Genomic DNA, 14,513 nt, shown 5'->3' with positions numbered 1-14,513 from the left:
TAAAACTATAGCTATTATTATTTGAATTAAGGGATCTTGCTTTTATTATATTAACTAGTTTTTATGTGATAATGATGACACAATGTTTTCTTTGCTAATTGTTTGTATTTTTCAGTTTCCTGTTTTTATGCAAGGAAATCATCTCAGGTAAGATTTTCACATAAGAGTAATCAAGACATGGGGATGGGAGGGAGAAACAGGTTCCATAATTGATCTTTACACTTAAAGTGAAAACAGGACTTTGATTCATGCATTTGAAACTGGTCATTACAACAACTTGGATTAGATTCTGTCTGTGTTGGCAATCCTATTTTTAGCTTAATGATATTTATAGAACATTCCCTGTGGAGGTTCTTAGCACATCAAAAGAACATTTTAAAACCGATGACTAATCCAAAGATCCCAGCTATTGGGGCAAAAACTCACTATTTAACAAAAACTGTTGGGAAAACTGGAAAAGTCTTTGCAGACTAGGTTATCAACCAGCACTCACATTGTATATCAAGTAAGTTCCAAATTAGTACACAATTTAGACATAATGAGTGACACCAATAATAAATTAGAGAAGAATGGAGGAAATTTCCTGTCAAATGTGGGGATAGGGGAAGAGTTTGTGAACAAATAAGAGACAGAAAGGTTCATAAGAGGTAAAAGAGATAACTTTGATCACACAAAATTAAAAAGGCTCTGCACAAACCAACCCAAGACAGTTAAAACAGAAGAGAAGCAGGAAATTAGGGGAAAAAAAAACATTTGCAGCATGGTTCTTTGATAAAGGTTACATTTCTAAGATAAATGGGAAATGAGGTCAAATTTATAAGAATAAGAGTCATTCCCCAATTGAAAAATGGTCAAAGGATATGAACAGGCACTTTTTAGAGGAAGAAATCCAAGTTATCAATAGCCATATGAAAAAAAACCTCTAAATCACTATTAGACAAAAATTAAAACAACTCAGAGGTAACAGCTGATGCCTATCAGATTGGCTAAGTTAGCAAAAAAGGAAAACGACAAATGCTGGAGGGGTTGTGGGAAAACGTACTTAAATGAATGTTACTATAGGAAAATGGGGGGAGGGGGATAAGTGGGGGTGGTGATAGAAGGGAGGACAGATTGGGGGAGGGGATAGTCAGAAGCAAATACTTTTGAAAAGGGACAGGGTCAAAGGAGAAAATAGAATAAATGGGGGGTGGGATAGGATGGAGGGAAATACAGTCTTTTACAATATTTCTATTATGGAAATGTTCTGCATAACTACATGTGTACAACCTATATTGAACTGCATGTCTTCTCAATGGGGGGGGGTGAGGAGCGAAGAAGGGAGAGAATCTGGAACTCAAAAATTTAAAAACAAATGCTAAAAAAAATTGTTTTTACATGCAACTGGGAAATAAGATATACAGGCAATGGGTGCAGAAATCCATCTTGCCCTGCAAGAAAGTAAGGGGTAAAGAGGGGATGGAGAGAATAGAAGAGAGGGCAGAATGGGGGAAGGGTAATCAGTAATGCTTGCCATCTTGCGGTGGGGGTAGGGGGAGAAAATTTGGAACTCAAAATCTTGTGGAAATGAATGCTGAAAACGAAAAATAAATAATTGCATGGTGAGTGGAGCTGTTTAACTAGTCCAACTATTCTGGAAAGCAATTTGAAGCTATGTGCAAAAAACCATTAAACTGTATATAACCCTTTGACCTAGCAATACTGTTGCTAGATCTGTACCCCAAAGAGATGAAAGAAAGAGGAAAAGAACCCCTACGCACAAAAAATTTATAGAAGTTCTTTTTGTGGCGGCAAAGAATTAGAAACTGAGGAGAGCTGCTCATCAGCTGGGGAAACAAGTTATGGCATTATGGTATAAGAAATGATAAAGTGGATGGTTTCAGAAAAGCTCCTGGAAGATTTGTAGGAATTGATGCAAAATAAAAATGAAAATAACCAGAATCACTTATAATACAAAAACAATATTATAAAGATAATCAACTCTGAAAGACTTAGTAACTCCAATCAACACAATGATTAACCACAACTCCAAAAGCCTCATGATAAAACATGCTACCTACCTCCAAACTGGGAGATGATGGACTAAGAGGGCAGACAATGAATCCTATTTTTTCTTCTCTTTCATTATTATTATTGTTTTTGGCCATGGCTAATGTGGAAATTTGTTTTGCAGGATCATACATATTTGTAATTTTTTAAAAACATTAATGGGTGGGAGAGGGGAAAGAGAGGAGAAAATCCAGAATTGAAAATAAAATAAAATAGAATAAAAAAACTAACTGACTTTGGGGATAAAAAAGTAAACAATCAGACTCAACACACAGTTCTGACAGCAAATGGCTCTGGTAAAGACAAGAGTTATGTACTGAAAAAAATAAGCTAGTAGTTTGAGAATTATAAACATATATACATCAATAAAAGCTTTCATATTACTAATCTGTATAATCTAACACCATCTTCCAATGTTTTTGCTCACATAGAGCGTGAAATTGGTGCTAAACAAGCATATGGGAGCTTATCAGACAGTTTTCATTAATCTGAAGTTGACTGAGTAGAGGTGTTTGAAATTTAAGGACCTTCTTTGAAAGGGAAAGATGCTTTTCAGTAAGGCTGAAGGTGCATCAGGAGACTTACAATGTGAAACTTAGAGATGATCATTTGGATGGAGTCTAAGGTCATGAAGAATTAGCACTCTTTTTGGGAAAAATATCATTAGAAAAAGACACCACATCTCTTCTTCCTCTAGACTACTTCATTTTTTTATCTCAATGGAGTTTTTGTGCTTGGATCCTAGTTCTAGGACCATATCTCTCCCCAGCCCTAAGACACTATCTCTGTGGCTCATGAGTGGGCCTAGTGAGACAAACTATCTCTCCATGTTACAAGAACAAGTTGACCTCTGTAGGATTTCCCTTGTGTGAACAGGACTATCTTGTACCAGCAGAGCTTTCATGTACTTCTTCCTTCAGTTACCATGTACAATCCAGATGTCAATTCCCAAGGCTATCTTGTTACAGACACAGATGTACAGTACCCTTAGAAGCTTCCCCCTGTTCCCACCCCCACCCCCTATGCCAGTAGTGAATGATGTCTGTGCCCAAGGTAGAGAAACTGTATGTTCCTTTAGGAGCTGAATATTCCTTGATCCCCCCCTAATTAGCATACTTGCCTCATAACTCACTGAATTTCTTCTATATAAGCTTTAGTATCACTCCTGTTAGGCTGTAAGTTCCCTAAGGAGCTCTGCCTGCCATATTAGCCTTACAATAGACTCTTTACTGTAAGACTGCTTGAGTCTGTGAATTCTTTCCAGACAACTCTGCCCTGAACCTTGGTATTCTGGGATCCCTGAACCCCTAAATTGCATCAATTGCTTCAACTTTCATGGATTTAATTAACATCTCTATAGGCTGATGATCCTTAAATCTATTTGTCCTGCTCCAGTCTCCTTGCTGTCAGACCTCCAATCTCTCATCTCCAAATGTCTATTGGATATCTTAAACTCAAAGTATTCAAAACTAACTAATTATCTTGTCTTCATTGCACTGCCTGAAAGCACACCTCTACATAGTCAAACCATTTGATTGCCTGGCTCCCTGCTCCCCCAATAAAGGACCTAAATTAGCCAGCTGCTTCCTTGAGAAAATCTAAAATGTTTAAGAAAATGTCTCTCACTCAATTTAAATGTTGAATCGAGCTTAATTTAAGACATTTGAGTTTAGCCACTAATCTAAATTTTGTATGTGTGCACTTCGTAATACAAGTTAAATGTTCATGTTCAAGACTCTAGTCTAACACCTTTTCTTTGGCTTCCTAAGGCATCTGTCTGAACTCTCAAAAGAAACCAATCAATAAGAAACTGTTTGAGAAGCTTGTAGGAGGGCATGATAATTGTTATGGGTGTTGACCAATGGCAAATTATTCTTCTAGAGACAGCCTGAGCTGCCTTTTCAAGAAGCAGTTTTAATGCCTAAATGAAAATGACTAAAATAAAAATCAGCAGAAAATGGGAGATTATAATAACAAAGTCTAACTTTTGATGAGAATAGTGAAATATTGTAAAACTTATAACAAAGCAAATCATATTTATTTATCCTCACACCACATTATGGTATTTGTCAACAGGTAAGCGATAAAAACTAATAAGTGCTTCCTGATGTAAAAAAATTAACTGCCAAAAAGCAGATTAACTCTTATTAGAAAAAAGAAATATAATAGTATTTATAAAGAAATACCAAATTAGCTACAAAACAGGATTAAATATGAAAACTATATTTTTATCAAGTTTTTCTGTCTTTGTGAAATTTCATTAAATTATCAAGTCATTTTCTTCTAGATGAACCCCCAGAGAAAATGTGCTAATGTTTTATTATCTGCTTCCAAATATTTCACAGTTAGGTCATTATTATTACATATGAAAGATTTTTTGAATGAGTTAGAAAGCTGGCAGATGTATTTATTATTTGCAGTTCCTCCCAGTTTCCTATACTAACATCAGCTTAAATATGGTAGGTGTTCAATAATTAACTGTTTGCTACATTACTATTTACTTTTAAAACTTTAGTTGGATCTATATTATCTGCACTTAAATGCTTACTTCAATAACTGAGAAGCTCTAGGTTTTCATGAGTGTGGGTATTCCTACTCCTCTAATGGAGATGGCAATCCCTTCATACCCTAGTAGATGGCTTCATGAATTGTCAGTGAAAAAACCTGACCAGAGATATTCCCAAGATGGAAAGCAGAGCAACAGCCCAGCTCTCTTCATAGAATTTAAAAAAAAAAAAAAAGGAATACCAGAATGGAAAATGAATGTGAAATCCAAGGATAAACTATGGTAAACACAGATATGCTGGATCACACTATGACCTAGACCCCAGATAATATCAATCAGTATCAAAGAAATCCCCACCATTCCCTACAGAAGGGAACAGAGGCTACTAGGCCCAACACCAAGTCCCAATTTGGGAAGTCAGAATGGAAGAAAGAATAAATAGAAGAAAATGTCAACAGAGAAATGTAGAGAAATATTGTAGAGCCAGGGAAACCCAAGGTACAAATTCAGAAGAGAATAACCCTCCCATCATCTACAAAATAACTTAATATCTGATGGTAAGACTCTGGCTTAGTGAGATTAGATTTAGAATGAATGGCTTATGACAGATCTGTGTTCAAACCCATTCTAGCCTGGGAGGACCTGTCAGTTTACCCTTTACCAACAGTTTCTGAGATAAGCTTTTATCAACTAAACAATTATAAGACACAAACCTGGAAACCTCGGACAGACTTGCTATATTAAACTATCTACAACTACAGGCTGTCATGGGTACATTTTTCCTATAGTATAAATGACTGTATGTCAGTTAGGACACTGATTTCAGGACTGGTTTCTAATATTCCAAACTACTGCCTCCTGAGACAACAAAGAAGATGGATTGATTGATGCTACAGAATTGTGAGATTTAAGAAAAGAAAAATTCCCAATAAGTACACTATCAGTCATCGAGTAGAACAACCAAAAACTGTACATCTTGAAAATAATGTCCAATCTCAAATGTGTCTGATCTCTGCCTCATTTGTTACCTAGCCTTAATCACTGAAGGGGTGTTGCCTCAGTCAAACTGATGTATTAAAGACCTTAGTTTAAAAAGGTCAAGATCTCCCACTGCAATCCAGGGCCATCTCCAGTTATCCCGATTTTTATTTCATAACTTGACCCAATTGGCTCCAGAGGAGAAAGTGAGGTTGGTGACTTTGCCCTTAAATCCAACTTACCACGTTCATGATGTCATGGTGCTTTTCGACAACAAAGGACAAATAACAACACATATAGCAGGCTAACTAAGAGACTACAACCCATGGAGGCTTGAGAAGTGGTGAAATAGATAGGGCAGGGTTCAGTACTAGCTCTACCACTAACTAGCTGAAAGCCCCTTTATCTTTATAGCCCTCAATTTTTAAATCCATAGAATAAAAAGATAATTACCAGATGAAACTTTAAGGTCCCTTGTAGTTCTAAAATCACTACGGTTATATGATTACATTGGGTGCACAAAATTTCTACCACTGGATTTGTCTAAAGCCAAAGGTAATATTTAACCTCAAAAATGGCATTAAACTAAAAATATTTTAGAGTTTGTGTATTAATTATAGCAACTTTCAACTTAATTACAAGTATTTTTGTTCAGAAGCAATTAAAGATATTTATCACCATCTGTTACTAACATTACATTTCTGTGGGCTTATTTTATCAGTTACAATCTGTGATTATATATCCAGGAGAGTTATCCAAATGATTTTTTAAAACAAGCAAAAAATTTCTCTTTTTAAAAAAATATCTTAAAAATAAAGTTTACTTTCAGGGAACCATAATGATGGGAGAAGGCAGACATTAAGTATTGTACAAAAGGAGATGAAATACTGCTATAATAAGATGGGAAGATATGGGGAAGCATGGGGAAAATTAGGTAACTAAAATGAAATGAATTGTGGTTAAAATTCAATAAAAATAAAATTAAAAAAAATCTCAAGTATAGTTTATTTTTTTTGACCATGATATAACTTTTCAACACTCAGAAATCATCCCCTAAAACTAAGAGTGAAATGTTTGTCCTAAACCACCGAAATACAAAGGAATAGAACAGAGATGAATGGAAACAGGACAGAAGTGGCTCAAGACAGACAAGCATCTTTGTTTTGGCGGATGGATGTATCCTGTCATGGAAATTTATGAAGAAGAGTGGTATACTCAATAAGCATGAGGTGGTAATTTGAGAGATGAAGAGATATCCCATACTTCTACATAATTCCATCAATTTCTGTTCCCCTTTATTTCAGTGGTCAAGGAATGTTTATATAGATATATTCATGAATGTTCACATTTATTTAAGTGCACATATTTGTAAATGGTCAATTCTGGTCACTGTCATAATTTAAGGATTATAGGTGTAGCAGAGTCTGAAACAATACTCAAAGAAGCAGTATGGATTATCTGAGAACAAGATGGTACAAACAGAACATGCTGCCACATTGCAGATTCTGATAATGCTTCATAAAGACTGTTGGAAATCTTATGATGCCCTCACTCAGTTCTGTGTTTTGGTGTCATCTATGTCATAATTTTCAGGGCAGCTGGAGTCAGGCCTGGAGTCAGGAAGACCTGAGTTTAAATTCTGTCTCAGACATTTCCTATCTGGGTGACCCTGGGCAAATCACTTCACCCCATTTGCCTCAGTTTCCTTATCTGTAAAATGAACTGGAGAAGGAAATGGCAAACCACTCCAGTATCTCTGCCAAGAAAACCTGAAATGGGGCCATGAAGAGTTGGACACAACTGAAACAAGTGAGTAACAACAAAATGTCATGTTTTAGAAATTCCCTTCTTGGGGTTTCTAGAGCTAGTTAACAATAGCTCTGTATTATAAAATTAATGTAGGATTACTGCTACTACAGATGTCAAAACAACCTGTATCCACCAATTTAAAAATATTGCTAAGACTATTTTCTTTTAAGAAGTTGTATGGGAATGATCAGAATTGTTATTTTTACCTCTTACCTCAGAAGCAGCACTGTTTTTTGTACTTAACACCATATCTAAATTTAGCAACCATAATCCATTCTAAATTTCAGTTTAAATGCAAAGTGGTCCTTGATTGATTTCAATTCTGAGTACTAGCTTCTTCAGTCATTCTGGAATATTAAAATGCCACAGTTTTATTGTAATGATTTACTGATATGATGATAATTATGCCCTGAAATGAAAGTCTGGTCATTTTCTATTATCTTTTGTCATTTAAAAAAATAGGTAGGTCACAAAAATGCTTCTAAGCTCAAAGGACCCCTTGATATTCTTGGAACACAGTTTAAAAAGAAAAGTTGTATTGCCTCAAATTATAAAACAGCAAAAAGCTCTAAAACTCGAAGACTCAGCAAGATGAGAAGATGGACTATCATTTTAATTGGTAGACAAAATAATAGAAGACAAAAGAATGACAGATTTAGAACTGTCCAACCTTTTCATTTTCAAGATGAAGAAATTGGGGTCCAGAAAGGTTAGTTATCTTGTTTAAGGTCACACAGCCAATAAATGGCAGAGTTGAGATCTGAACCCAAGGCCTGTGACTCCAAACTTGTCACAAAACCCTGTGAGTCAGGTAACTTCATTTTATTCATTTCAGTTACTGGCCCAGATGCTATTTTCCTCTGTATCTCTGAGCAGCAAGGTGGTTTGTCAGTTTTAAACTCAAAGATCACAGATAACAAAAATGCATAACTGAGATCAGATCTCAGAATTATATCTATCTATAAACACAATAAGTTATTACATATAATACATATTTAATATCTTTTAAAAATACTTTAAATAAGGGTGGCTAGGTGGCACAGTGAGTAGAGCACCGGCCTCGGAGTCAGGAGGACCTGAGTTCAAATCTGGCCTCAGACACTTAACACAAAAACTAGCCGTGTGACCTTGGGCAAGTCACTTAACCCCAATTGCCCTCCAAAAAGAAAAAAAAAGCAAAAAAATACTTTAAATACCTTCTGGGTAGTCATCAAAGGGAAATGAAATATCTTATAAGCAATAGAAAAAATTCCCAAACTATCTCATTTTAATTTTCTGGAGTTTGAGAACTTATGTTACTTAGTCTTGATACTCTGAATGTCAAGACACCAGGATGAGTTCTCAAAAGTCTCAGGAAACTAAATTGAAAAAGAAATTTAATTTATGACTAATTACACACTACTACAGGTCAGTCCACTGATTAAATATGATAGTAACAAAACACAATGTGTTATCACTTACATAGAATTAACTGGTTTATTTTGGTTATTTTCCCTGGTTAGATAAGTTTTAAGCAACAATTTACACAAAAACAGGATAGTTAAAAATTTAGTATTAACTCTAAAAGGAAAGCTGCAACTGGTCAATTTGTTCATTATCTTAGCAAAGGCAACAGTAAGCAATAATTTCTTACCAGTCATTAAGATGTATAGAGTACTGAACATAGCATTTGTCCATAAACTAGCACTAAACACCAGTTCTTAAAAACTTCTTCAGAAACTTCTGAAGCAGTGTTGGTAAGTAATTATGCAACCTCTGCCCTTTCTGACCCAGCTAAGAGTAAGATTCCACAAAGTCTGCTCTGTAACCAAAATATTTAATCATGCAATGTTACATATTAGACCTGTGTCAATGCCTTATCCCCAACTAGACTGTAAGCTCTTTGAAAGTTGCTGTCTTGTATATCCCTAGGAAGCCTATCAAAGCAGGCTGCACACAGTAGGCATGTCATAGATATTTGCTATATATGGTGGTTTCTGGAAAGCCTGATGATGGGTACCCCCTGGCTCCCAAGGGCATCCTTCATCCTTTCTCAAGATTTTAGTACTTGGTTCATAGTTGGGCTCTATTCCAACTATCTTTATACTTGGGGATTTCAGTTTACATGCAAATATTCCATCAAATGCCAATTCATTAACCTCTTTAACTCCTGTGATGTATAACTTCACATCATCTCAACACAGAACCCTTCATGACCCACAAAGTTTACTTCTATGATTTCGTACTTCCTGCTTTCCCAGGCTATCCTCCTTTGCTCTGGCCTGATTTTTCTCCCTTTTAAATTCTGACTACAGCTAACTGGTTCAACTTTACACCATTCTCTATTCTTGAATCCTTTGTGCTCTTATCCTACTGTGGCTTATCTTTTTCTATTTCCCCTTCCCCTCCATGGATTACTCCCCATCATCTACTTTTTTGGCTCCTATTCATACATAAGTGGAAGAAGTCAGGAGATCATGCTGACCATTGCTAGGTGGCACAATGAATGGAGTGCTGGGACTGGAGTCAAGAAGGCCTGAGTTTAAATTTGGTTGCAGAAACTTATTAGCTGTGTGATCATAGGCAAGTCACTTTACTTCTTTCAGCTTCAGTTCTTCAACTGCAAAATGGGGACAATAACATAACCTGCCTCACAGGGTTGTTGTAAGGACCAAAAAAGACAGAGCTTTGTTTTAAAAAATAGAAAAGGTTCAGTACAGTGTCTGGCACACTGGCACATAGTAGGTACTTAATGTTTCTTTCCTTCTTTCTAATTTCAACTGGGTTCTCAATGCTGTATTTCATCCTTTATGCTTACTCTTCAATGATGAACTATTTCACTTTCACTGTAAACCTTTTCTTCTGTCCTCAAGTCAGCTAAACCACTTGTAATGGTAATGGAAATCGGAAGATCTTCCCTGATTCCTAATAGGCTGAAATGCGGTCACATGGAGCCTGTGGTGGGAAGAGCTTTCTGGGGGGTTGCTGCTGCTCCAGCAGGTCACATGGGACCAGGGGCCATATGTAGGAGGAATTAAGGGTGTTCACACATACAGGATGAGATATGGATGACTCATTTCACCGGCTACCACTTACCTCTTTGCAGTCTGTCCAATTAGAACATAAGCTCCTTCAGGGCAGGGACTGTCTCAATTTGTACATTTGCAATTGTATCCTAAGTTGTTAGAACAGTACATAACACATAGCAGGTGCTCAATAAATGCTTTGCATGCACCTGTTCATTCCCCATATGCAATCAGCTGACAAATCTCAATGGTTCCATATCTATAACATTTTTTACACCGGTTCCCTTCTCTTTTCATAATGTAATTACTCTATTTTAGGACGCCATCAATCCTTGCTATTAGTGTCCCTGCATCTAGCCTCTCCTCTCTCAAACCAACCCTCCATACGGCTGCTAAATTGATACTTTTATTTTTTAAGCAGTTGGGGTTAAGTAACTTGCTCAAGGTTAGATGGCCAGTTATTTCTGGGTGTGGTGCCAAGTATCTGAGCCCAGATTCGATCCCAGGTCATCCCGACACTGGGGCCGGTGCTCTCACTCACTGTGCTACCTGGCCACCCCTAAATTGATATTCTTATAGCAAAGTTTTGACCATTTCATTAGCTTGCTCAAGAAGCTTCAGTGCTTCCTACTGCCTCTAAGATAAAAGAGAACCTGCTTTAGTATTTAAAACTCTTCACAATCTTGTTCCAATTTCCCTCCTGGATAATCTCATGTTGCTTTTCCTCAAGTAGTTGAACTAGCTTATTTGCTATTCCATATCCATGATATCCTACTTCTCATTTCTATACTTCTACAGAGGTTGTCCTGCATGTATTAGAATAATTGCCCTCATTATTTACCTCTTAGGGTAAGCTCAAGGACCACCTCATCCTGATCCCTCCCTCCAGCTCTTATTGGCCTCCCCATGAAATTACTTTTTATTTATGCAGTTTACATTTTGTATTTACTTGGGCATATGTTATTCTGTCCCTACTCCCCATTAGGAACAGAAGTTCTTCCAGGATACAGACCATTTCATTTCTCTTCCTGTATTACAGGACCTGGCAGATAGTAGGGCCAAAAAAAAAAAAAACCCCTCACTGATATGGAACTATGCCCCAAAAGCTGTTAGATTGTGGATATTCTGACTCAGCTATACCATACTAAGTCTGTATCTTCAAGGAGTTCAAAGAAAGAGGAAAAGGACACATATATACAATATTTACAGCAGCATTCTTAGTGGTAGCAAAGAAATGGAAACTAAGGAGGTGTGCCCTTGACTAAGAATGGCTACTATTACGTGAATGTAATGGAATACTATGGTGCATTCAGAAAGGATGAACAGACTGTTTCAGAGAAAACTAGAAGACTTGTATGAACTGATGCTCAGTTAAGTGAAAAGAATCAGGAAAAAAAAACTTTATGTAATAACAAAAACAATATAAGAGAAATAATTCTGAAAGACTTAAGAACTCTGATCAATTCAATGACCAACCATGATTCTAGAGCTCTCATTATGAAACATGCTACCTATCCCCTGACATCCTAAGGTGATAGACTCAGGGTGCAGACTGAAACATGTATTTTGGTTTTGTCTTTTTGTTTGTTTTTAATGGGGAAAGGAAGCAGTAGAGGGCAGATTTTTGTTTGCTGAAAAAACAAAACAAAACAAAACAAAAACTGCTTGCTGTTCTTAAGAGGAACTTAAGATGATTGTTGTTGATAATGAAATGAGGTGCTAGCCAATACTCTTTACCATATTCCATCAATATGGTTAACTTTTGGCTAATATAGTATATGGTTATACTACATATAAGAATATATAGCAAGCATATAGGTAATATCTCTAGAGAAAACGTATTTACAGTAGTCCCTTTGTTGCAACTTAAATCTGCCTAATTTTAAGGACAGAAAGTAGACCTGAGTCTCAGACTTTCAAACTAGCCAGAAGGCCACCATGAGGTACCAGTGGCGAGAACAACAGCCATACTGACAATAACATCAATGGCACCATGCAGATGCAGTACTCCCACACAGCTCACCTCCACACCAAAGGGATGATCTTCCACCTTCCCAGACTCTGCTTCCGACATGGGGTTTTTTAAAGTCTGTAAAAAGAGAGCAGCTTTCCTTTTCCGCTCAGCCTGAAGCTGTTTTTCCTTTGACTCCTTGGAGGCTTGGGCCAGTTTTTCTCGGGCGGCAGCTGCAAGACGATCCTCTAGTTTTTGCTTTGCTTTGGAAACAAAAGAAAATATGGGCAATTTGTAGCAAGCCATCTTAGAAATGGAATGAAGTTTTCTCATACTTGATTTTTAACAAAAAAGGAAAAAGACACCTATAAAATAACGCACAGGGGTGGCTAGGTGGCACAGTGAATAGAGCACGGGCCCTCGAATCAGGAGGACCTGAGTTCAAATCTGGCCTCAGATACTTGTCACACTTACCAGCCATGTGACTTTGGGCAAGTCACTTAACCCCAACTGCCCTCCAAAAAGCAAAAAAAAAAAAAAAGCACATTTAGCAAGTAAGTTTTAGTACAAAATTTTGTTTTTCTCTACTATGAAAACTGAATGCTAGCAGACTATACGATTCATTTAAATGCAAAGACATAACATTTCTTTTTTATAAAATATTTTCAAAAATTTATTTTTCTCTTTAAATTCTGAGTTCCATATTCTCTCCTACCTTCCCACACCCACTGAAAAGGCAAACAATACAATATCAATCACACAAAGTAAATAATGCAAAACATACTTCCATATTAGCTATATGTATATATGTATATTTTAGAAAAGCAAGAAAAATAAAGTGAGAAAATTATACTTCAATTTGCACTAAGAGTTCATCTGTTCTTTTACTGGAAGTGGACAGCATTTTTTCATCATAAGTCCTCTGGAACTATACTGGATCACTATATTGATCAGAGTAGTCAAGTCTTTAAAAGATGATTATCACCATAACATTGCTATTACTACACACAATGATCTCCCAGTTCATTTCATTTTACTTTCCATCAGTTCACTATAGGCTTTGCCACATCTTTTTGAAACCACCCCAACCTTGTCATTTCCCACAGGACAATATACTCCATCTTAACCACATAACTTGTTCAGCAATTCCCTGATGGATGATTATCACCTCAATTTCCAATTCTTCGCCACCACAGAAACAGTTGCTATAGATATTTTTGTACCTATAGGTCCTTTTCCTTTTTTGGATCTCTTTGAGATATAATACTAGGTCAAACAGTATGCACACTTCTATAGCCCTTTGGACACAGTTCCAAATTGTTTTCTAGAATGTTTGGATGAGTTTACTACTCTACCAACAATTCATTAATTTACCTATTTTTCTCTCATCCCTTCCAACATTCGTCATTTCTGGTAGGTGTTAGGTGGTACTTCAGAGACGTTTTAGTTTGCTTTTCTTTAATCATCAATGACTTAGAGAATTTTTTTCCCATATAACTACAGGTGGCTTTTATTTCTTTTTCTAAAAACTGCCTGTTCAAACCCTTTGACCATTTATCAAGGGGGAAATAGCTCTAATTTTTATAAATTTGACTCAGTACTATACTCAGTATGTATTTGAGAAATGACTTTATCAGGGACTTCAGATTACCAGCAGTGGTGGTTTCCAGAATTATCAACCCATAGATGCTAAGGACAAAGTGAGAGGTCAGTGCAGTGTGGATTTTGGGATCCAGTAGTTTGGGATTGCGGTCGGCCTTTATCCCCTGGAGGGAGAAGCTGTTGAGGTGCTGCGGCTGTGCAGCTGCTGCCACATGGCAGCTTCAGCTCCTGGCCTGCAGACTGTAGGGGGACCAAATGACCAGTATGAGGGGTAATAACTCTTGTTTTAACCTGCTTGGAGCTGGATTGCGGTCTAGGGTGGAGGTCCTGGGGTGTGTGACCAGCTTGCCAGAGTGTGTGGAAGCTTCAGAGAGGGCACCCAACTAATACCTTCAGCAGCCAACGAAGCTCCCTTGTCTGGTAGTAGAGTCCTACTTTGGCAAATAGCCCAAAATTCAAGTAATTGAGTGAACATGAGTAAACGAGGGAAGCAAAGCAAAGAGAGGAATCTAACATTAGATTCCTACTTTGGGGACAAAAAGGATCAAAGCATGGAACAGGAGGAAGACAGTGAAGTCAGAACTCCTGTACCAAAAGCTTCCAAGAAAAATAC

At 36.9% G+C, this 14,513-nt stretch overlaps 1 protein-coding gene across 6 annotated transcripts in view; it reads right to left on the bottom strand.

Annotated features, from left to right (window-relative positions):
- The window catches only part of LOC138158801 (splicing factor, suppressor of white-apricot homolog), a 126,414-nt gene that overhangs the window by 29,255 nt on the left and 82,646 nt on the right, over positions 1-14,513 (bottom strand). For all 6 annotated transcript variants that reach the window (XM_069085075.1, XM_069085151.1, XM_069085227.1 and 3 more), the window contains one exon: positions 12,371-12,561. In XM_069085075.1, coding sequence (XP_068941176.1) covers positions 12,371-12,561 — 191 coding nt within the window. The remainder of the gene's footprint in view (positions 1-12,370; positions 12,562-14,513) is intronic.

This window comes from Petaurus breviceps, unplaced genomic scaffold (assembly GCF_028583685.1).
Source record: "Petaurus breviceps papuanus isolate PSGF00001 unplaced genomic scaffold, PetGlider_PUasm1.0 101, whole genome shotgun sequence".
Classification (NCBI taxonomy): domain Eukaryota; kingdom Metazoa; phylum Chordata; class Mammalia; order Diprotodontia; family Petauridae; genus Petaurus; species Petaurus breviceps.
Note: the sequence above shows the minus strand (reverse complement) of the source record. Positions and strands in the feature narration are given on the sequence as shown.